General features: G+C 42.5%; 2 protein-coding genes across 16 annotated transcripts in view; one reads left to right on the top strand and one right to left on the bottom strand.

Annotated features, from left to right (window-relative positions):
• Ube3d (ubiquitin protein ligase E3D) overlaps positions 1 to 14,612 on the bottom strand; it is a 153,440-nt gene extending 138,828 nt beyond the window's left edge. Inside the window, exons 1-3 of the mRNA XM_006983724.4 lie at positions 13,647 to 14,612; positions 12,189 to 12,546; positions 420 to 616 (exon numbers count right to left, since the gene is read on the bottom strand). Coding sequence (XP_006983786.1) covers positions 420 to 616; positions 12,189 to 12,265 — 274 coding nt within the window. The 5' untranslated portion in view covers positions 12,266 to 12,546; positions 13,647 to 14,612. The remainder of the gene's footprint in view (positions 1 to 419; positions 617 to 12,188; positions 12,547 to 13,646) is intronic.
• Positions 14,613 to 14,725: 113 nt separating this feature from the next.
• Positions 14,726 to 23,795, top strand: part of Dop1a (DOP1 leucine zipper like protein A) — a 105,360-nt gene continuing 96,290 nt past the window's right edge. For 8 of the 15 annotated variants that reach the window (XR_013052857.1, XM_076576737.1, XM_076576746.1 and 5 more), the window contains exon 1: positions 14,753 to 14,852. The gene's annotated coding sequence lies outside the window, so the exon portion shown is untranslated. Of the gene's footprint in view, positions 14,853 to 20,196; positions 20,288 to 23,795 lie in introns of those variants that run through there. The other 7 variants (XM_076576740.1, XM_076576742.1, XM_076576744.1 and 4 more) reach the window with 6 other exon arrangements.

Raw genomic sequence — 23,795 nt, 5'->3', positions numbered from 1 at the left:
CCACAATCGGAGAGGCCTTGGCGGCTGGTTGGTGTCTGTGTCCCCAGCACCCACATCAAACGGCTCACACCTAGTTTGAGCTATCCTGTCGGCTGAATGACTACATTAAAACCAACCAGGTTTGGGACAACGGTTTTATTATTTTATCCTCATGTCTGAGGGCCAGACATTTATGATTAAAGAAATAAACTGGGTGATTTGGGGGAAATATCTGTACCTTCTTCTCAAATCTGCCACGAGACTAAAAATGCTCAAAGAATTAAAGCATATTCTTAAGCATATAAAGAAGTGAAGGTTCGGAAAAGTTAAGCTGGTAACTGGCAGAGTGGATCAAGACCCTGAAACGTCTTCATCTCCAGCCCTTCCAAGTGACTGACTTAATGAATGTCAACGTCCATCGGGGTGCAGCTCCTACTCACGTGGGCTGGAGTCAGTGTGGGCCTGCAGACGCAGATGCAACCCATCTCCGGTGATATATTTCAGCCCGCCGCACGAGGAAGGCGCAAGCCTGACCTCTGCTGGAAGCTGGGTCTCGGTGCAGCCATCAGGGGTTCGCATCAAGAGTGAGGTGGGCGTTATGGAAACGTCCAGGTGCATCCCTCCTTCATCGGGCTCACTGATAGTGCAAAATAAAACCCAAGTTAATAATTTTCCTCTGATGAGAGAAATTTCAGGTGTTTCACACTGCATGAAAGAAGCAAAAGCTTAGCCCAGAATTTCTCTGCTTCTCTCCCAGAGAGACCCTAAAATCCCTGTCCCCGGAAAATAGAATCCTGGGAAACAAGCCAGATGAGGTTAGACCAGACAAGACTGTGGGTTAGAACAGGCAAGACTGTCACTCTGTGGAGGTCCTGGGTCATGTTTTTAACTCTTGTTTCTGGGACAGCATTAAAGTCAGGAAATCACAGTATTGTTAACTGCTATGCAAGATGTCCACAGGGAAACACTGACGCCAGCCAGCTTTCTGCAAAAAGTCAGAGAATACATATTTCCCGAGTTCTCCACCAGCCTAGGATCTACAGTGAGACTGTCTCAAACAACAACAAACTCCAAACAAAAGAAAAACACAACTCTTGGCCCACAGGCTGCGCCAAAAGAGGCCACAATTAGGTGTATAGTTTGGTGTCTACTTTGCTACCTCAGTAATTTTTTAAATTTTATTTATTTATTTATTTTTTACAATACCATTCAGTTCTACATATCAGCCACGGATTCCCCTATTCTCCCCCCTCCCACTCCCTTCCCTTACCCCCAGCCCACCCCCCATTCCCACCTCCTCCAGTGCAAATCCTCCCCCGAGGACTGCGATCAACCTGGTAGACTCAGTCCAGGCAGGTCCAGTCCCTTCCTCCCAGACTGAGCCAAGTGTCCCTGCATAAGCTCCAAGTTTCAAGCAGCCAATGCATGCAATGAGCACAGGACTTGGTCCCACTGCCTAGTTGCCTCCCAAACTGATCAAGCCAAACAACTGTCTCATCTATTCAGAGGGCCTGATCCAGCTGGGGGCCCCTCAGCCTTTGGTTCATAGTTCATGTGTTTCCATTCACTTGGCTATTTTTTTTTTCAATAATTGAGTAAAACCGAAATTTATTATAAGCCACAGTCATCCTAGGGACCTCCATGCTACATATATAGCCTTCATGGTTCTATGGGTTGTGGTCTGATTGTTCTTTATTTTATATCTAGAACCCACTTATGAGTGAGTACAAACCATGACTGTCTTTCTGGGTTTGGGTTACCTCACTCAGGATGATTTTTTTATAGTTCCATCCATTTGCCTGCAAATTTCATGCTTTCATTGTTTTTCTCTGCTAAGTAGTACTCCATTGTGTATATGTACCACATTTTTTTCATCCATTCTTCCGTTGACGGGCATCTAGGTTGTTTCCAGGTTCTGGCTATTACAAATAGTGCTGCTATGAACATAGCTGAGCATGTATCTTTATGCTACCTCAGTAATTTTAAACCACGTGTATGTCAACAGTTCTCAAACTGTATTGTTGGGAGATCATCACAGCAAGGGAGGAAAGCTTACACATTCAACACAGATGCAAGTCTTCGGTATTGGTGTTCATCCTGAGGATGCTGAAGGTGCAGATCTGGAGACTGGCAGTACCATAAACCACATGGCCTCTAGAAGATAATATGTCGGAAGGCAGCTCTGGGGGGGTCTCTCTTTCTCTTCCTGTATTACCCTCATCCTAGTGGTTACATCCTCATGGCCTCACAGAAATCCAATGACCTCTCCCAGAGTCTGGCCTCCTAACATCACTTCTCTGCGGGTTTTGAATTTAAACCCCATAGATTTCACGAGGACACAAGCGTTTGGGCTATAAGAGGGTTACAGCAGGTAGAGGGGGAAAGAGGTAACAGTAAAAGATCCAGCAGTATCCTGGAGCACAGAAGACTGACCAGGGAGATAAACATCATGAGCTAATGAAAGCCCGATTTGTACTGTGCAAGAACACAGTTACATGGGGGGGAAAAGGGAGAAAGCTAGAAAGCACCCTGTGGTAATGGACTAGAACTAGGGACACCTCTATAAATTCATGGTTTAGGATGTACATAAATAGATACAGCGATATAAATAGATGTGAATGTATTTACATGCATAAATAAGTCAACAACATGTCATCTATACTGTGGGATGTTCTGTATGTCCTGTGGGAGCCCGTTCTTGGGATCCTCATGGCTTTACCCAGCAGGTCCACATAGAGGATGATTAGGACCACGGGCCTGAGTGCAGGTATCTGAGATGGTCTGCACTTGGCTGTGCTGGGGGATGGTCTGTATGGCAAATGTGTTGCTCTGATTGGTCAATAAATAAAACACTGATTGGCCGTGGCTAGGCAGGAAGTATAGGCGGGACTAACAGAGAGGAGAAATAAAAGAACAGGAAGGCAGAAGGAGTCACTGCTAGCCGCCTGCCAGGAAAAGCAGCATGTGAAGACTCCGGTAAGCCACAAGCCACGTGGCAAGGTATAGATTTATGGAAATGGATTAATTTAAGCTATAAGAACAGTTAGCAAGAAGCCTGCCACGGCCATACAGTTTGTAAGCAATATAAGTCTCTGTGTTTACTTGGTTGGGTCTGAGCGGCTGTGGGACTGGCGGGTGACAGAGATTTGTCCTGACTGTGGGCAAGGCAGGAAAACTCTAGTTACACATCTATGTAATGACATTCCAATAGTAATGAACACCACTCCTGGGGATTTAATTTAGAGGTATGTGCAAGGCCTTAGACTAGACTCCCACTATGTATTTGTACACACACACACACACACACACACACACACACACAGAAAGAGAGAGAGACATGTGCAGACAAATTTCTAAGCGGTCTTATTAAATACAAAACATGGGGCCAAATATAGGGGTGAAAGCCTTAGAGATCAGGGAAATAGGAATAGCCACCAACTAACCTTACCTGACCACACCACAGCTTCCAAAGTGCCACAATTTCCTGTCTACCCAGACTTTTATTGCCTTGCTCTTCTGCCCTCTCATTGGCTCTTAGCCCAGGTACCTCACTTCCTTGTCACTGCCTGTCTGTACAGACCTCCAGGTCTCTATGGTTGGTATTGGGGTTAAAGGCATGTGTCACCATGCTTGGCTCTGTTCCCTAGTATGGCCTTGAACACACAGAGATTCTGCCTGCCAAGTGATGAGATTAGGGTTGTGTGCTACCACTGCCTGACTTGTGTTTACTTAAAATGGCTTGCTATTTCCTCTGATCTCCAAGCAAACTTCATTTATTAACATACAAATAAAATATCACATTTCAGCACAAATAAAATATCACCCCATTTCTCCTTTTTTTTTCTAATAAAAATTTTTTAAAAAATTTAAAGTTATAATATAAGAAAAACTATATACCATAAGTACAATAACTATATACAATATATTCAAGTAATAAATACATCAACAATGTCTAGTCCATTTGTATTGACAAATTCAGAGAAAATATTCCATTATCTATCCAATTTTGATGAGTCCAAAATGTACCTAATTCACTTTCTATCCTACCTTGTATTACCAAGAGAAAACTATCTTATAATGTCTTTGAAATATATACACTTTAGACTTCCTTATTGAGTTTCTTTTATAAAATTTCTTAACAAGGAAAACTGTAACTACAACTATCTAATCTCCAACTCCCTCAGAGACCAAAGAAGGAAATAATATTGCTTTCTTTGTGGCAAAAGTTAGCCACTGGGCAAAAAAGTGCCCTTGTGTCAACTGATTGACAGTATGTTATATAAACTGGACATGCAGGACCCATAGGAAGGTGACCACTGAACTTTACAAGATGAGATGGTCCTTCAGGTAGGTTCCTGCTTCGAAGAGAAGACTGCCAGACATTCTACAGGACACATAAAAGCAACTGAGAGACTCTAGGCCTGTAGGCTAAAAATGGATGTCCCGACGTTGCAAAAGAACTTTAGGTGACTATCCAGGCAGCCAGTTGTCTCTGTCATTCTAGATTTTTGGAAGTTGCTTACAATGCTCTTCCTGTTTACTTAGGTAATATTATATCCTTCTGAGGTGTTTGATGTAGTTAAAGACTAGATAGTTATAATTATGGTTTTCCTTGGTTATGATAAGAGATAAGGTAGATATAAAACCTTGGACTCACAAATATAGGATTAATAAAATATTTTCTTTAAATTTGCCAAATATAAATAGAATAGATATTGTAACTGTAATTCTTGCTTCATAACTGTTTTGTTATATATAATTTTACTATGTTAAAGTTAAAACTTTCCTTTTTAATTAAACAGAAAAATAGAAATGCTGTGGGATAATGCTTTTGTACACTGGTTTAATAAAACGCTGATTGGCCAGTAGCCAGGTTGAAGTATAGGTGGGATAAGCAGACAAGGAGAATTCTGGGAAGAGGAAGGCTGAGTCAGAAAATGCCAGCCTGCCGTCCAGTGAGCAGCATGTGATGGCATACAGGTGAAGCCATGGAAAAATGTGGTGACATATAGATTAACAGAAATGGGCTGAGTTTAAGTGTAAAAGTCAGTAGTAAGCCTGAACTAATGGCCGAGCAGTTTTAATTAATATAAGCTTCAGAGTGATTATTTCATAAGTGGGCTATGGGACTGCAGGGGCTTGGTGGGACCTGGAGAGAAACTTTCCAGCTACAGAAATGCATGCACACAAACACAATACACACACACACACACACACACACACACACACACACACACACACACACTTTTTAAGGCAAGGTCTCATGTATCCCAATCCAGCCTCAAACTAAGTAATGGATGGCACAGAATTCCTGATCCTCTGGCCTCCAAATCTCAACTGTTGGGATTACAGGCATGCACTGCCCCACCCAACCAGTAAATATTTTTTAATTGTTTAAAAAAGCAAAGTAATAGGGTTCCTTAGGGGGAACTACATCAGGACTCGGGTAGAAAGCAAAAAATAAAAAAAATAAAAAAAATAAAAAATGAGATGAGCCTACACCATACTATGCAGCAAAGTCAACAGGGAAACAAAGGAAGTCAAGTGTCCTCTGCTGAAATCTAATTTTGGTGGCATTGGCCATTGTTCTTGAGGCATTCTTACTATTGTTAAGAGTCACACCCGCCTTAAAGCTATCCCAGGACTGCACATCTCACTGAAGAACAGCTAGCATCCTTACAATGTTGTGTAAGATTCAGTGATATATAAGTAACAGAAAATCTGCAAATATTGCAGACTAAATGTCATCATGGTGAAAATATTTACATCGCAGAAATTATCAAACGCTGCAAATCAAGACCTTTCATTTATTTTGTTACCAGAGATCGGTTTATTAAATACTTGGCACTTCATATCCAAACCACAATGGCACCACTCCTTCATGCTTTCTTCCACTTGGCATCTCCTATTCCGTACCTCACTCCATTCAGTTTGTTCAGCAAATGTTACATTGAATAAGAGACTTATTCTCCACCCCTCACCTTTGTCTGTTGTATTTTTCCAGGTATTCCCCTCTATTCAGTATTTTATTTTAAGGTGTTTGTTTATTTGTTTGTTTGTTTTTAATTTCCTGATCACTGCTCATTCATCCATAGCCACTATGAGCCAGTATGTAAACTGGTATAGCCACTGTAGAAATCAGTATGGAACTTTCTCAAAACTAAAATGAAAATGACCACATGACTGAACTACATGGATATGTATCTGAAGGACTCTTAAGTCCTATCACAGAGCTACGTGCACATCCATGTCTATTGCTGCACTATTCACAACGGTAAGGAATTGGACCCAGCCAGGAGGAATGGACAATGTAAAAGTGCTCCATACACAATGAAATTTTCTTCTGCCAGAAAGAAAAGTGAAGTCATGGAACTTTTAGGAAAATAGATGGAACTGGGGCTTATTTTACTAATTCAAACTCAGTCAAATACCATGTTTTCTCTCATATGTGGATCCTAGATCCCACCCTCCAGGTTTTTTCTTTTTTGGTTTTATCGAAATAGGGTTTCTCTGGGTAGCACTAGCTGTCCTGGAACTCGCTCTGCAGATTAGGCTGGCTTCAAACTCAGAGATCTGCCTGCCTCTTTCTCCTGAGTGCTGGGATTAAAGGTGTGTGCCAGCACACACAGCTGTGGATTCTAGATATTTATATGTGTGTGTGTGTGTGTGTGTGTGTAGACATAGGTCATACAATGATAAACGGGACAGTGAGAATGAGAAATGAGGTTTAAGGAAGCAGAGAAATGAGAGGGGAAAATAAAGTAACAGAACACCTTTGCCATGGAGCAGAAGAGAACAACCAGGGGAGGGAGGGGCCAGCTGGTAAGGATGCGGGTGGAGCAAAGGGGCAACGGAAACAGCGTATGTACAAAAGCCATGACAAAACCCATCACCTTGGAAGAGCCCCACAAATGGAGTATCAGGACATAATATCATGGATGTAAAAAAAAAAAATCAATACAATTAATGTAATTAATGAATATCATAAATATAGCTATTGAATGAATACTGAGAATGTAATCAATGAATACCACAAATGTAATAAATATCATGAGTATAATTAATGAAGATTATGAATGTAATTAATATCTTGAATGTAATTAATGCCACTGAATTGTGAACTTAAAAATGGTTACAATTGCAAATATTATGTTCATTTAAGAAAATAAGGCGAGAGCCGGGCGTGGTGGCGCACGCCTTTAATCCCAGCACTTGGGAGGCAGAGGCAGGCGGATCTATGTGAGTTCGAGGCCAGCCTGGGCTACCAAGTGAGCTCCAGGAAAGGCGCAAAGCTACACAGAGAAACCCTGTCTGGAAAAAACCAAAAAAAAAAAAAAAAAAAAAAAAAGAAAATAAGGCGAAATGTAATCACCATACATTATATGTGTGTATGAAATTGAGGACAGCGATGCTCTAAAGTAGAGAGTGGTGATGATGCCATAGGCCTATGAGGATGCGGGACTAAAGTCTATCAAACTGTGCAAATAGGCAAATTGTATACTATGTGAATTATTTGTCAATAAAGATCTTATTTAAAAAAAAAAACTTTGTACTACTAACTTTAAAACACTAATAGAAAAGTTAAAAAAAAAAAAAGATGAGGAGCCAAACTCAACCATATGAAGAAATAAAAGTACTAAAAATTCTAGTGAATACACAAAGGTTGTGAAAAAAAAATTCACTTGACAAAAACACTCAACTGTATGCTACTTGAAAAACAAAATCACTTGTAAAGACAAAGATTTCAAGTATACAGGCAGAAAGGGATGCTCACACAAACAGTGTAGTGAACTGATTTCTCTTACAGATGATGAGCTATCCAATGAGAAAAATTGTGGTGGTAATTAAAGGTCATGGAACAACTGGATATCCATACGTAAAAATAAGGGCTGGAAAGATGGCTCTGTGGTTAAGAGCACTGGCTGCTCTTCCAGAGGTCCTGAGTTCAATTCCCAGCAACCACATGGCAGCTAACAACAACAACTGTCTGTAACTCCAAGATCTGACACCCTCACACAGACATACATGCAGGCAAAACACCAATGTCTATAAAAGAATAAAGGTGTGTAGCATTACACTCAGCTAATTTAAAAAATAAAATAAAATAAACTTTGACTCCTACTTTACTGTGAACATGAAGATTAATCCAATATGCCAGAGATAGAAGCAAACCCAAAGTGGTAGCGCTGCTAGAAAACAAATGCAGAAAAGCAGAGCCCAGGGTCAGCCATGCTTAGGCTTCCAGAGACCTGGGAGCCTGAGGCAAGCAGATGGTTCCTTTAAGCCCAGGAGTTCAAGGTCTAGACCCATTTCTAAATAAACACAAGGATATAAGAAACCTGAGGAGGGGGTAAGTAATCACAAGGTTGAAGTAGGCAAAGGTTGAAGACATTAGAAAAGGTTGTTTAAAAAAACAAGCTGGGCGGTTGTGGCGCACGCCTTTAATCCAGGCGGATCTCTGTGAGTTGGAGGCCAGCCTGGGCTACCAAGTGAGTTCCAGGAAAGGTGCAAAGCTACACAGGGAAACCTTGTCTCAAAAAAAGAAAAAAAAAAAAAACTTGAGAAACTGGATTTTGTTAAGATTTAAATTTCAGCTTATCAAAAGACAAACATACTGAGCATCCCTAAACCAAAAGGACAAAATGCCCTGGAATGAAAATGATTCAGATCCATACTGACGGTTATGATAAACAGCGCTGGTTGTGGCGCTGGCTACCCTTGGAAAAGTCACGGCCACGGCCACAACTACCGGAGTTACAAAGAGCTTTATTAGAAAGAAGTAGGGGATAGGAGGGAGGAGCCAGGCCTGGTGGAGGAGGGAAGCGGGGAGCAGAGCAGAGAGAGAGCAGAGGACAGAGAGAGGATGGGGGTCCATGTCCAGCTCTTTAAGGCGGGGATGTATTCGCCAGCGCCCGGTGATGATGTAAGATGCAGGACCCTGAGCTGCGCATGTACAGGACCCTAACACATACCACTTTGGATTTCCAGATTAGGGATGCTGAACAAGTCTATGCAAACACTACAAACTCTAGAAAAGCCCAAAATCACCTCAGGCTCACCCAGACCTTTTCCAATAAGGCATACCCAACCTGCATTAGGAAAGTGAAAATGTCTGCCACAGATGCGGGAAGACATTCACACGTTCTTATAATGGCTCTATATTGTTTCAACTTAGCAACAAGACTCACCTGTTTTTATAAGCTAGACATTTATTTGTTTTTATTAGCTAGAGACCATAATATACTTTACAAAATAACACACTTGAATTATCAAAAAGCAGATGAAAAAGTTCTCAACATTTTAAGTCACCATGGAAATTAAAACCACCATAAAATATCTCCTCATCCCATTAGGATGGCTCAAACCATAGAGACTGACCACATCCAAGAACTGTTTGACAGTTTCTCACAAAGCAATGAACACATCTATCCTATGTGTCAGTATTTTCACCCTTAGGTATTCATCCAAGGGTATACATGTCATAAAAAGACATTAAACAAGGCTGGGGGTGTGGCTCAGGGGCAAGAGCCCTTGCCTAGTTCAAATACCCAGCCCCCTATACACACAAATCTTACAAAGCAAATCTAATGCAGCTGACTCATAATAAACGCTTTCTGCAAATAAACAAAACATCCAGCAATAGAAGAATGAGCAAGTGGTTTGCGGAATACTCAAACAATGGAAAATTACTCAATAAGAAACAGGAAAGGAATACTAATATAAGCAATAACATAGAGGAACCATGAATCTCAAAGCCCTGTTAAAGGTTCCCAGTGCTGTGGACACAAAGGCAGGCAGATCTCTGTGAGTTCAAGGCCAATCTAGTTTACATAGTAATTTATACCAGCCACTGAACCCCACCCACCCACCCACCCAAAAAAATGTTGGGGAAAGCAGATAGAAACAAAAACTAGGGGCTGGAGAGATGGCTCAGTGGTTAAGAGCACTGCCTGCTCTTCCAGAGGTTCTGAGTTCAAGTCCCAGCAACCACATGGTGGCTTCACAACCATCTCTGGTGGGATCTGATGCCCTCTTCTGGCATAAAGTTGTACATGCAGATAAAGCACTCATATACATAAATGATAAAATCTTTAAAAAAAAGAAAACTATGTCAACTTGTCCACATCTGGAATTAACTAAAACACCAAAATGGAGTGCACACTTGTGAGTGATTTTTGCTTAATGTGAAGTAGGAAGATTCACTTCTAATCCAGACCTTTGAGGTAGGAAGACATGCCTTTATTATCCATATCTTCTGAGCTGGGATAAGCCACCTCTAACCTGGGCCACACATTCTGCTGGAAGCCTATATTAGGACACAAAGAAGGAAACTCTTTTTGCCTGCTTGCCCTCACTCTGACTGGCAAGTTCATCCCTTCACTGGAATTAGAGCCTACTTCTTTGGGATTCCAAAGTATACTGCAAACCAGCTGAGACATCCAGCTTCATTCATGGACTGAGCAACTACTAGATTCTTGGACTTTCCATTCATAGGCAGCCACTGCTGGATTAGCGGGACTGCGGCCTGTCCTTCTAATAAATCCCCTTTCTCTGTATACAGAGATTCAATCAATAAATTGTCACTCTAGACAACCCTGACTAACACACATGTCAACACAGTTCAAAAAACAGTGACATGGTGTGGAATGGTTGAATGAAACAAGACCATGGTTATTACTAGGGTAAGGGAAGTGATTGGTATTACAGGTCCACAGTCAAAATACCAGAGAGACAAACAAGCTGTCTGGCAAAGTAGAATGGTTCATCACCTTGCTTACTGTGGAGGGGCCCCAAAATAGCTTGACCACACAGCTGCCATGACAAGCTTAGGGACCTAGACACAGTTTCTGTGATAGGACTACTACTAGCAGGCGACACCCAGATCCGGGAAAAGCCTTAAGCTGACACCACCCTGGGATCTACCCTAGGATGAGGAAATACCTAACATCCCAAACATTAGATAAGGTGGCCAGATGTCCTTGAGCCTAGTACACACCCATTTCCCCTTCTTACCAAGATATCCTTAGACAATTGTCAGCCAATCAGGGTCCTGAACCCTGGAAACCCCCTCACCCTAACCTCTGCTATGATTAAAAACCCCACGCCACCTGAGCTCGGGGCTCTCTGCTCACCACTGAGTCAGACAGACAGAGGGACCAAGCCCCGGAGCTTGAATAAAGGCTCTTTGCTTTTACATGCGGGACTCAGTCTCTGTGGTGGTCTTTTGGGGGGTTCGTACGATCTGGGCATAACACTTACAGAGTTTTGCTTTGTTTGTATGGGGGGATAAGGAGCTGTATTTGGTAATGTTTGCTCTCTTAATTTCCAAACAAGGTGGACAGAAATTGCAGATATTTGTTTGAAATTATGACCCCACTCCTTTATCTATCTCTCCACCCTTCACCCTCATACTAGGGAGTCAGGACCTGTACACTCTAGGCAAATGATTTGCACCGAGCCTAGACTTAATCTCAATTTTAAAACTGAGGAAATTCAGGTAACATAATCTACCCTTGTGAGGAAGCTAGGATTCATGCTCAGTTCTCAGGCCATATCCAAAATGCCACTCTATCTACCTGGCAGATTTCAGAAGAGAGGAAACGCTAAAATAATAAAATAATAATAATAATAATACAGCTGCGCTGCTCTATAATACATTTTCAGGTCTAAGTCTATTCGAAACACTTGTCACAAAGTAAATAGGCAAAACCTATGAAGAGATCACAAACCATTAAAATTACTGACCAAAAGCAACAAAAGTGAATTTTCAGCTGGGCTATGGTGGGGCACGCCTTTAATCCCAGCACTCAGGAGGCAGAGCCAGGAGGATCTCTGTGAGTTCGAGGCCAGCCTGGTCTACAGAGAGCACTCCAGGACAGGCTCCGATGATACACAGAGAAACCCTGACTGCTTGAAAAAACAAAAAACAAAGTGCATTTTCCCGCCAAATTTCTGTTTTGTGTGGCAAATATGAAATCACAAGTTTGCAGATGGAGAGGGGAGATGGGTCAGTGGCTAAAGTGCTTGCCAGGCAAACACAAAGATTAGGTCCACCAACCCGCCCGTCCCACGCATGCGCACACTGTCTCGGGCACGCGCCTACGGGCCCACGCGCTCGCCCCCGCCCCCTCGGTCCCGCGCACCCGCGCTCCTGGGCCGCGCACGTGCACCAGCGCCTGGGTCCCGCGCACCGGCGCCTCCGCCCTTACCTCAGGATTAGCAGCGCGCTCTGCAGCCGTCTCCGCACTTCCAGGAACAGGCGCGTTTTCGCCGCAGCCACCGCCATGGCTCACGCAGGCCCCCACGCGAGACCGAGCCCGCAGTTAGCAGAGTGGGAGGGAGCACGTGTCGCAGGCGGCTCCCAGCGGCGGCCGGGCGGGATCCGGAGGTCGGCGACTGTCGGCTACAGCGCCTCCTTCCGGGCAGAGGACGCACTGCGCAGGCTCCCGACCCTGGAGTGCACCTTCCCCGAAACCCGCTCCTTCTTGTAGGACAGGGAGGCGCAAAGAGCGGAGCCGGTCTCCACTGTAAAGATGAGGGATGGGCTGGATCGGAGCGGTTCCATCCCTGAAATGAACAGGAAGCTCAGACTTGGGGAGAAGGAGGCTCCTCTGGATGGCTTGGGTAGTAGGGATGAGGAAGATAACAGAGCAGAGACAGTAGAGGTGGGTGCTTTCCCCAGGTCCAAAGCCCATCTTATCTGAATCCCCTTTTCTGGAACTAGGACTGTTTATTAGCTTCCTACCAATGCAACCAAAATGTCAAAGATTGATGGGGCGCTGCATTCGCTGTAGACACGATAGCTTCAAGACTGAAAGAGCCGCAAAAATGGAAGCCATGAAAAGACAGTGGACGGCGTCTAGTATCTTGGATTAAAGGGTCTAATCATACAACTCTTGAGAGGCAAAAAGAAAATGAGTAATTGCTGATGTACACACCCACGATATTGCAAAAATAAAAGACTCAGGGAAGTCATAATTTCATTGCTACTACAAGATACATCTTGAACGTTTGACACAGTAAAGTATATGGTGTGGTATAAACAAATAAATATATCAGGCCACAGAATTTCAATAGGACTTCTTTAAAAACGAAAGGCTGTTACTTCATGATAGCTTGTGTCAAGGTCACTTAGGGTTGTATAAAGGTTGTCTTAAGGTTACCATTGCTGTCATGAAACAACATGACCAAAGAAACCTGGGGAGGAAAGGGTTTATTCCGCTCACACTTCCATAGCACTTTTCGCTGAAGGAACTCAGAACAGGAACTCAAACAGGGCAGGATCCTGGAGGCAGGAGCTGATGCAGAAGCCATGGGAGGATGCTGCTCACTGGCTTGCTCCCAGGGCTTTGCTCAGCCTGCTTTCTTATAGAACCCAGGACCACTACCAGCCCAGGGAGAGCACCACCCTCCAGGAGCTGGGCCCTCCCCCATCAATCACTAATTAAGAAAACATCTTATAGCAGGATCTTATGGAGGCATTGTCTCAATCCAGGTTCCTTTCTTACAGATGACTCTACCTTGTGTCAAGCTGACATAAAACTAGCCAGGACAGAAATCCCATTTATTGTTGTTCCATCTCATAATTTCATAATCATAATTACCCAACATCAAACAAACCTGAAGCATTTCTAAATAAGTTCTTTAAGCCGCATTCTGGTGCTTACCTGTAATCCCAGCCTTAAGGAGGCTGAGGCAGGAGAATTGCTGCAAGTTCAAGGGCAGTTTTGGCTATATAGTGAGTGCAGGGCCATCCAGGGCTCTGTGGCAAGACCCTGCCTCAAAACAAAACAGTCTTTAGTATACTGAAGAACAGTAACGTCAGAGAAGTTTTCTAGTCAGCCTTTAAGGTGCTTTAACGTTTATTATATTGTTGCACCAATTCCTATTTCATCCAAACAATGTGAAGTCATGGTTGGCAATAATAGTTTAAAGAATAAAAGCTGGGGGCGAGACGGTTGGCTCATCAGTTAAGAGCACTTGCTGCTCTTCCAGAGGACTGAGAAGTTAGGTTTCCAGCACTCACATCCATCTGCTCATCACTTCTTAAAACTCCAGCTCCAGGGCATCGGACCCATTTTGGGCTCCAGACGTGCACATACATATCTGCAGGCATACTTACGCATAAAATATAAGTAAATAATCTTCGGAAAAACAAAGGTACTAAAAAAGAAAAAAAAACTACTATTCGGTGTGAACACAGTTATTTGAAGGACAATTGTCACCTTCCACGTTTCACACTAAGGAATGTACAATGCTTAAATATTGACACATAGCGAAATAACACAGCATTCTCAGAACGGTATGCTCATCACAAGTGGTTTAACACTTGTACACGCGAAAAATATTTGTAAACGCTTTCAATTTTCCTAATGCTGCGGTCCAGACAAAAACTCTTTGGAGTAACTGTAAATTTGAAAAGAAGTCTAGACACCAAACAGTCCTAAACTGCCTCCCAATCCCACACAGACTCTGAGCCTGAAATTAACGCGTAGAAAGTATCTTGACGGATCCTCTGGATCGTACTTAAAATGAGACTTCGAAGCTGTCTTCAATCCCCCCGGCCCCCTTCTCCATCCGCCCCAGGTTCTCTTGAAAAAACACCTGCTCCCGCCTTTCTCGCCGCCGCCGCCGCCTCCCACGATCGGCCGCCTGAGGGCGCTGTGGCGCCAGCTAGCGCGGGCCGGCGGGCAGCGGCCGGCGGCGGGAGGGAGGGGCGGGGGGCGGGCTCGAGGCCGCCGACGTCGACGCCGGCGTGGGCGCGCGCGGTGCACGCTGGTAGCTGTCACCAGGCCCTGGGCTGGCGGCCTTCGTGCGGCTGCCGCGGTTGCCAGGAGAGCGGCGCCGGCGGGGAGCGGCAGAGCCCGCGGCAGGTAACAGCGTCCCCCGCCCCCCCGGGCGCGGTCGCGCGGCGAGATGCGGGGCGGCGTGGTTCGGGAGGGCGTCCCCGGGGCCGGCCTGCGCTGGGGGCGGCGTCGGGGTGTCGCCACCCGGGCGGCCCCCACCTGTGCCCGCCGCCGGAGGGGAAGCGGGGCCCGGACCGGACCGGCCCGGGGAAGGGCGGCGGTGGGGGACCCCGAGAGCCGTCCGCGACCTCGGCGGGCAGCACCGGTGCGGGGCTAAGGGGAGGTGTCACCGGGGCGCGGGCGCCCGGGCGTCTTTTGTTGGAGGCTCCCAGCCACGGCGTGGCCTCGCCAGTCCGGTGGGTCCCTTTCCGATGGGGGCGACGCCGAGGCCCGCCGGGGTGCCCGGGCAGAGGGTGAGGGAGCACGGCCAAGTTCACCAAGAGGAAGTCGGGCTCGCACACGGAAGTTGTTAACAGCCCTCACCTTTGATTCCCGAGGCTTGGAAAGTTGCACTGTGACCAGACTTACCTGGTGCTCTCCCCTCCTTCCCCTGAGGGGGCGGGAGTGGCACGCTACTGTACTTTCTCCTGGCCACGGAAATGATGTGTGTGTGTGTGTGTTCCTACCTTAGCTCGGGAGTCCTGTAGAGTTGAGGTTTAGAGGTTGGAGTCAAAGCACACATTCTTTGGGTTTTTTTTTTTTTTAGAAAAATACAGGGATCTCCCTCATGTAATGGCTCTGAACTATGGAGACAAAACTCATTTTGGTGGTACAGGCTCTCTATGTAGGTGTGAAGTTCTTGCCGTTTTAAGGTTAGTTGTATTTGTTCGTGGTAATATGACCTTTAATGAATAACATAGGCTGGCATTGTGTGCTGTGTGACTCACCTGATTGTCAACCTCTTTGATTTCATTGAGCTGACGGAAGTTATAGGTAAATTATAGCCCAGGTAATCTGAACGCCTTTTTTCTAATAGTTACTTTTAGTTAAACTTGGTCATTCCTCAGAATTACTAAAGGAAGAGCAAATCTCCAGGTGTACCTCCTTTGGGGGCCCCAATTTTTGAGAAAGAGTTAAAAACAGTGAAATAAACACAAATCAGAAAAGGTGACACTGTGACCCAAATGTTAAAGGTAAATTAATCGTTTAACTGTTTGAGTTCTATTTTATAATTTACAGTAGAAACAACTGTGGCCTGAGGATAGGGAGCTAAAGTTCAAGGTTCTGCCTTTTGCTGCCAACAGGTGTGATCTCTCTAGTCCTCAGTTACTGTGTGTGTTCTGGTGTCAGTTTTTGTTAACGTTTTGTTTTAGTGGTACTGGGGTTGGAAACCAGGGCCTCATGCATGCTTTGTAAGATACTACCACAAGCCTGCACTCCCAACCCGTTGTAAAGGTTTTTTCTTGGGGTGCTGGGAAGGAGTCAGACCTAGGGCCCTGCATATGCTCAGCCTCAGTTAAAGGGAATTTGAAAAGACCATGGTTTTCCAAATTGATATTTCCCTTCAGCACTGTACTAAAGCAATAGTTTACTTCCCCTAAACAGTGTTCTCACATGATGTGGGAACACACTAGACTCAGTCAAGCTTAACTTTTGTTTTCAGTGTTGGAGATCAAACTCAGGGTATTTCCAAAACAGGGCCAACACTACTGCTGAGCCACACCCCCAGCCCCAAATTTGACCTTGATCTGCTTATTAAAGCAGCTCAAGAATGTTACTGCGCTGGGCGGTGGTGGCCCACACCTTTAATCCCAGCGCTCAGGAGGCAGAGGCAGGCGGATCTCTGTGAGTTCGAGGCCAGCCTGGTCTCCAGATCGAGTTCCAGGAAAGGCACAAAGCAACACAGAGAAACCCTGTCTCAAAAACCAAAAAGAAAAAAAAGAGAATGTTACTGCTATGCTTGCATGCATATGATTTTCAAAGGAAGGTGTAAATAGCATTCCCAGATTTAGCTAACCAAAGAGCCCATTTTCTAATGCAGGCTTGTGGTAGAATGCTTACCAAGCATGCGTGAGGCCCTGGGTTCCATTCCAGGCAGTGTTAAAATCTTCTAGAGTAAAGTAGCACACACTACTAATTTCAGAATTACTGTACTTGAGGTATGCCTGCTTGCTTCCGAGCTTACCACACGCAATGGTCCATTGTTGCGGTCTGAGGTATCTGGCGCATGACAATCTATACTTCACTTGTATAACAAAAGAAACTGTAACTTCCTTAGTAAAAAAAATCAATATTACAGATACATACATCCTCTGTGTTCCAATACTTTCATTTTATAACAGTGGAATATCTTTTTCCCAGTCTCGTGATGCTTCTTTTTTCAACCACAATTCATGTTTTAGGTTGATTTTTTGTGGTTATTATTGAATGTATGTAGAATGGCTCTTTAAAGTTTCAAGTGAAGACTTGTTTATAATGGTTTTATTTTCGCTATGATTTCCCCTTCTAGTTAGGCTTTCTCAAAACAATGAAATAGGAAATACACTAAAATGTATTCAGTGCTTAATAACTACATGATTTTAAAATCTCAGGTAATCAAAAAGAGCTAAAAGCAAACAAAAAAATTCTGAGACTATTATTTCTGAGCTGTTGGGAAACAGCATCTAAATGTTGAAAATTACATCCTTTTGCTAAATTCTGTGAAGTATTATTATGTTGAACATTTTGTCACTGTTAGAAAACACGTGACAACCCAAGAGAAAAGACTTTTAGATCGAAGTTGCTCTCCCTGTCCTTAACTCTGTTGCTTCTGGGCCTCTGGTCAGGTGGAATGGCCTGGCAGAGGCTATTTACCTCATGGTGGACAAGAAAGAGGGGGCTTGGCAAGATTCAACCCATCCCTGCCATACCCCACCCCACCACCAACCTACTTCCTGACTTCACTTCCCCTTACCCCCTGCAAATAGCAACAATAGCTTGGGACCTGGCCTTTTGGGAGATGTCACTAATAGTCAACCGTGCCTATATTCTGTCTTCTTTATTACTTGGGGCAAATGCTATTAATACACACTTTAGTTTGGGGGGGGTATAGAATATTTAACTTTGTTTGTTTGTTTTTTGAGACAGGGTTTCTCTGTGTACTCCTGGCTGTCCTGGGATTCCCTCTGTAGTCCAAGGTGGACTTGAACTCAGAGATCCACCTGCCTCTGCCTCCAGAGGGCTAGAATTAAAGGTGTGCACCACCGTGCCCAGCTTAGAATATTTAATTTTAATAGGTAAACTTTAAATAAGGTACGTTTGGCCTCTGAAATAAAACTAGTAGATGAGTAAAGCTAATGTTTTTGTTTAGTAGCTCACAGTTTTTATTGATGGTTTATTGTAGGAAAATACTTTTGATTCCCATGTTTCTAAACTGTGATTTCTCTTTTCTATTGACATTATTTACCTCTTTTTAATGCCAACTAAACCTTAAACTTCAGTGACTTTAAAGTCAAAGATAGAATCAAATTTCTTGTGGAAAAAATTTTATATAGTAATATACATCTATTTAATGGTACATTTTACTGTGTTTTAACCCATGTATCCAACATCAAAATCAAGTCAGACATGTATTGCTCAGCATTTCCCTTGTTTAGAGTTCTCTTCCATTTTGCTTCTCTGAATTATATCCTTCAAGTCCTCAAATACCACTTTGTCTGTGAATCCTCTTTTGGTGATCTAATTTTCAATTATTTCCTCCTCTGACTTGCCTGGACTTAAAAAAAAAATCCTCCATCCTTCATGATGGCTAAATAGAGGATGACATGCACATCACAAATAACCGTGTCTTGATCAAAGAGATAATTTAATGTAGTATTTATTAAATGTCTTCCTCATCAAAAATCTGACCATATATACGTTTCCTATATAATACTTCTGTACATCAATGTGATTTTTTTTTTTTTTTTTTTTTTTTGGTTTTTCGAGACAGGGTTTCTCTGCGTAGCTTTGCGCCTTTCCTGGAGCTCACTTGGTAGCCCAGGCTGGCCTCGAACTCACAGAGATCCACCTGGCTCTGCCTCCCGAGTGCTGGGATTAAAGGCGTGCGCCACCACCGCCCGGCAATGTGATTATTTTTTAAAAGACACTTGAAATACCCTTTAGTTAACAGTAGATAGCACTTGCCATAAACAGAAGGCAGACATGGGTAAAAATAAAAAAAAAAAAAAAAAAAAAAAAAAACAGTGTTGTTGGAAGCTTCTAGCTAGAAACGCACGCTTCCTGACTACTCTAAGCCTTGAGCGTGAACGTTCTTTGTTTAGAAGGGAGAGTAGCCAGAATTGAGTGCTGTTCTTGATACCATCCTAGCACCAAACTAAGACTTAGTGTAGTCAGAGGAATTGGAAGAGAATGAACAGGGACTACCTTCCTCACCTTAATTCACTGTTATCCTCCCCAGTCTGAAAAGTCCATGAAGTCATCTATTTGGTGGTTGGTGGCTCAAAGTTCCATAAATATTTACGTAAGCAGTATTTTGACTTTCTTTTGCTGTCTTATCTGTTCAAAACTTGGGGAATAGCTTCATTGAAAATTCAAAATGTGTGAACATATGTTAAAAATACAGTTCAAAGATGAAAACTTAATATGATCATTACTGAACCAGATAAGTGCCTGTATTTTCAAAATAGTCTTAATGGTACTATATCACATTTGTAATAAAAAGCTAGAACTGCAATTTTAGTAGGATAAGTTATCTTTAAGGTAAACCTTTTATTCTAAAGGAAAAAAAATTTAAATCCTAGAAGCAGGGCCCTTCTGTTAACCAAGTGATATAGAAGGATAAAATATGCACCTTTTTAAAATCACTTTTTATGTGCACTTTCAGAGGGAACTTCCTAGAGAAGGAGCCTGCCAGAGTAAAGTAATGCACCTAAAGTGCAGCTCATTCCTGCTCCACCCCATCTTGTCACTTCACGTTTTTATAGCCAGTTTTTTCCTATTTCCATGCTACTGAAAGCTCCTTCCTCTGGTGTAATGAGAAATACTCCTGTCTTTTGGAAGGATATTCATAGAAACTGGCATGAAAATAGATTATCTGTTCTTTTGTGTGGACATTTTTGTGTTTCAGGTGGCTGTGAGAATTTATAGGCATGTATCTAGATTTTCAGCCTGAAGTTTTCTTTTATTTTGTCTTCAACAGCAAAGAGCTTGGGTATATAGACCAGTTAGTTAGATTGGGTTTCCTATTTTCAAAACAAACAAAAGTCCTTGTGGTGATGCAGTTCTCAGTGTACACAGTGATTTGTTACTCAGCTAGTGGTTAAATTGCTGTTAGGCTGGGGTTTGGGGATGTAGCCTCAGACTGGAATTTAGAAAAAGCTGTTTAATCTGTGTCATAAGAAAGATTGGACCCCTGAAAAGTTGTCTCTACATTGTTTGTCTACTAGAACACAAAACAGCAGTATAGGTGCCACAGATGAACTGTCATTGAGTGACAGCTGACAATCAAGTACACAGCAATCTTAGTTCTTTGAATTGAGCAGGTGAGTAGCCTATATTTTTAGTTGCTTTTGGCTGTGCTCTGTAATATTAGGATAAGGGACCATAAGATATCAGTGGTCTAAAACTTTTTCAATATGCTTCTTTCATTAGATTTCTAGACAAATTTTCTAGAATATTTGTATGCCACAAATACCATCCCAGACCACTAATTGTGCTCTTTTTCAAAAGACAGAACCGACACAGTGGCTTTTCCAAACACTTTTACACATATCTTACCATATGGAACTTATATTTTTCCTGAAGAGTACCTTCCTCCTAAGAAAACATCAAAATATAGTACGTGTTTTAAAGCTACTCTTTGTCATTTGGGCATTCATATTTCAGTGACTTCCTTATTGTGTATAATGGCATCATTGATTGGAAACTCAACTTTCAGTCTGAATGTGGACTCCAGCATCATAATTACTTTAGTGTATCAGAGTCCTCCACATGCCTTCTTCAGGCCTACCTAATTCTGTAACTTGCTGCAGTTAATTTAATGTGATCTGATAACTACTATTTATACTATGTCTTTCAAAGTAGAGAATTTGTACCCCTTTTTCTCATTTCATTGATCATGCATGTTTTATGTATTACAGAATACTGAAGCTTAGAAGTCACTGAATTTCTGGGGATTCATATTAGATTTGTCAGTCTCTGTTTCATGGAATTTACTAGGAAACAAAACATCTTACCATCATTTGCTTTCATCATACTGTTTTATCATGCATACAGGGTGCAACAAAGCCAGGAACATGTATCTTCTCTGAAAAACAATGTGTGTTAAAGTAAGAACTTACCCAGTGAGGACTCTTGGTAATTAAGAATACTGAGTCTAAACTGATTATCTTTTGTAGCCAGGCAAGGCTTCCAGTGGTGGGACTGGGTTACATTGGTAGAATTTATACCTTTACAAAAGAAGAAAACTATTGTGAATAAACTCACCCAGTTGGGTATTGCTGCATGAAAAATGTATTGGTTCCTTTTTTCTTGCTGCTGCGACCAATGCCTGACCAGAGGCAAATTAAAGGAGGAAAGGTCGGAGTTGGCTTAGGGCTTAAGGGTGCAGTCCATCGTGGGGAAGGAAGACACAGGAGAGTGAGGCGGCTGCTCCCACTGTGTCCACAGTTGGGACGCACAGATGACTAGCATGCTCACCTGCTTTCCTCCACTTTTCCTTTTTTCAGTCGAGGACCTCACTCCATGAGGTGATGTCACTGGCATAGTGGTTCTTTCTCTCCCTTCAGTGGACTCTTTTTGTAAAATCCCAGACAAGGCTTGAAGTGTATTTTAGAGTTGATTCTAAATCCAGCAAGCTGCCAGTGAAGTTTAACCGTTATCCAAATCATCTCGCACTGTACTGACTTCAAACACTACCTGTCACAATTCAGTGTTTTGGTTTTGCTTTTTTGTTTTTGTTTTTCAAAAAGGATAGAGGAGCTTGGCTATGAAATACTACCCTCACCTCCACCCCTTGTGATATTACAGTTGCTTGTTGGCCACAGCTGCAAACATCTGAAGGTTTAATTTAGGTGGTGGATCCACTTTTAAGGTGGCTTGCTTACTCATATGACTAGCATTTTTTTTTTCCTGCCTGTTGGGGAAAGTTCCTCTCTAAGTGAGTCTCTACAGCACTGGTTCTCAACCTTCCTAATGCTTCAGCCCTTTAATACACTCTCATGCTGTGCTGACCCCCAGCCATAAAATTATTTTCATTGCTACTTCTAACTGTAACTTTGCTACTGTTATGAATTGTAACGTAAATATCAATGTTTTCTGATGGTCTTAGGCGACCCACAGGTTGAGAACCACTGCTCTGCAGGGTTGCCTGATTATCCTTATGACAAAGATAGTAGTTCCAGAATGAGTAATCCAAGAAACATCAAGGTAGGAACTTCCATTTTCTAGCCCTGGCCAGGGATGTAACTGAGTTCTCAAGAAGCATTTAAGATCTAGATCTTATTAGTTGTGATTTTTTTTTGTTATGAGATGAAAGAGGAAGGAAATCCTACATTGCTGTTACTTTGTTTATATTCACCTCCCCCATCTGTCTCTCTTAGGAACACAACACAGTGATCAGACCCAGGGCCTTATATGTGCTAGGCCCTGAACTATATCTTCAGCCTCTATTTGATGTTCTTTAGGGACATTATATAGTCATTCTGTTTTAAATTTTTTAATCATTGTCATAATAAGGAAAATTTCATATAATTTTGAAGTATATAATGAAAACTCTTTTTCCCATCCTTCATTTACCTGATTTCCATCTATCCCCAGAAGATAATCTACTTTATTTTTGAGAGGTATCATAGACACACAAATTGATATATTATATACCTTATATAAGTTATAACTTTATAAGCACTTCTGCATCTTGACTTTTTTTTTTTTTAGTTTATATATCTTGGAAGCATTTTCTAAATCAATACATAGAGTTTATTCATTCTTTTTACCAGCTGAGCATGCTTAAAAAAAAAAAGCACACACACACTGTGATCCAATATTGATGTTTATTGATTATGCACTGTTGTAAAGCATTTGCTAGGAGCGGATGTCAAAGCTAAAATTACAGATGAGCCCCTTTTGTCATTGAGATTGTGACCCTGGGAGTCACAAGTCAATTACAGGAAAACAAGGTGAGCGCTATGATAGAAGAATAATATATAAATGAAGTTGAGGGTTGGGGAAATGAAATGAGAGAGGGTGGGATGGTCAAGACTTCTCAAACTACATAACATCTGAGACCTGAAGACTGAGTTGGGATTTAATATTTCAGACAGAAGAAATACAAAACTGGCCACAGTCATCAAAAGATCGTACATAGAGACCTTGGAATAAAGTGGAAAGGCATAATATAAATCTCAGTATGTATAGTCAAATATTATTTCATGAAAGTGCCAGGATTGCCCAGCATGTAAAGGGTAATCTCTTCAACAAATGGTGTTGGAAAAACTGTCAACAACTAAAGACCTAAATGTAAAACATGAAACTATAAAGACTTGTCCTAGAAAAAAAGCATAGGAGAAAAGCTCCATTTTGTATGGCATTGAGTCTCAGATAACACATTAAAAGCACAGGCAATCAAGACAGAGCAGAGTGAGAAAGCAGCCCATGGGGCAGGAGAAAATACGAATCCAGAGTACATAAAGAACTGAACTACACACATCCCAATTAAAAGATATGAAAAGACATTTCTCCAAAGATCTCAATGGCCAAGAAACATGAAAAGAAGCTCAATGTTACAATGCAAATGAAAGCTGCAGTGAAATACTGCTCACACCCCTTAGGGTGGCTAGTTCCAAAATAAAACATTACCCAGAAAGTAAGATTAGTGCATCTATAGAAAAAATAGAATCCTTGTGTGCAGTAGATGACCACACTGGAAAAAAATATGATAGTTCCTCAAAGCGTTAAAACACGGTGGGGAGATAAAGCACTTGCCACACAACACAAGCACTGCAGTTTGGTTCTCCAGCATCCACTAAACGCTGGATGGGCCTGGTGGGCTGC

The sequence above is a fragment of the Peromyscus maniculatus genome, chromosome 7 (genome assembly GCF_049852395.1).
Source record: "Peromyscus maniculatus bairdii isolate BWxNUB_F1_BW_parent chromosome 7, HU_Pman_BW_mat_3.1, whole genome shotgun sequence".
Classification (NCBI taxonomy): Eukaryota; Metazoa; Chordata; class Mammalia; order Rodentia; family Cricetidae; genus Peromyscus; species Peromyscus maniculatus.
Note: the sequence above shows the minus strand (reverse complement) of the source record. Positions and strands in the feature narration are given on the sequence as shown.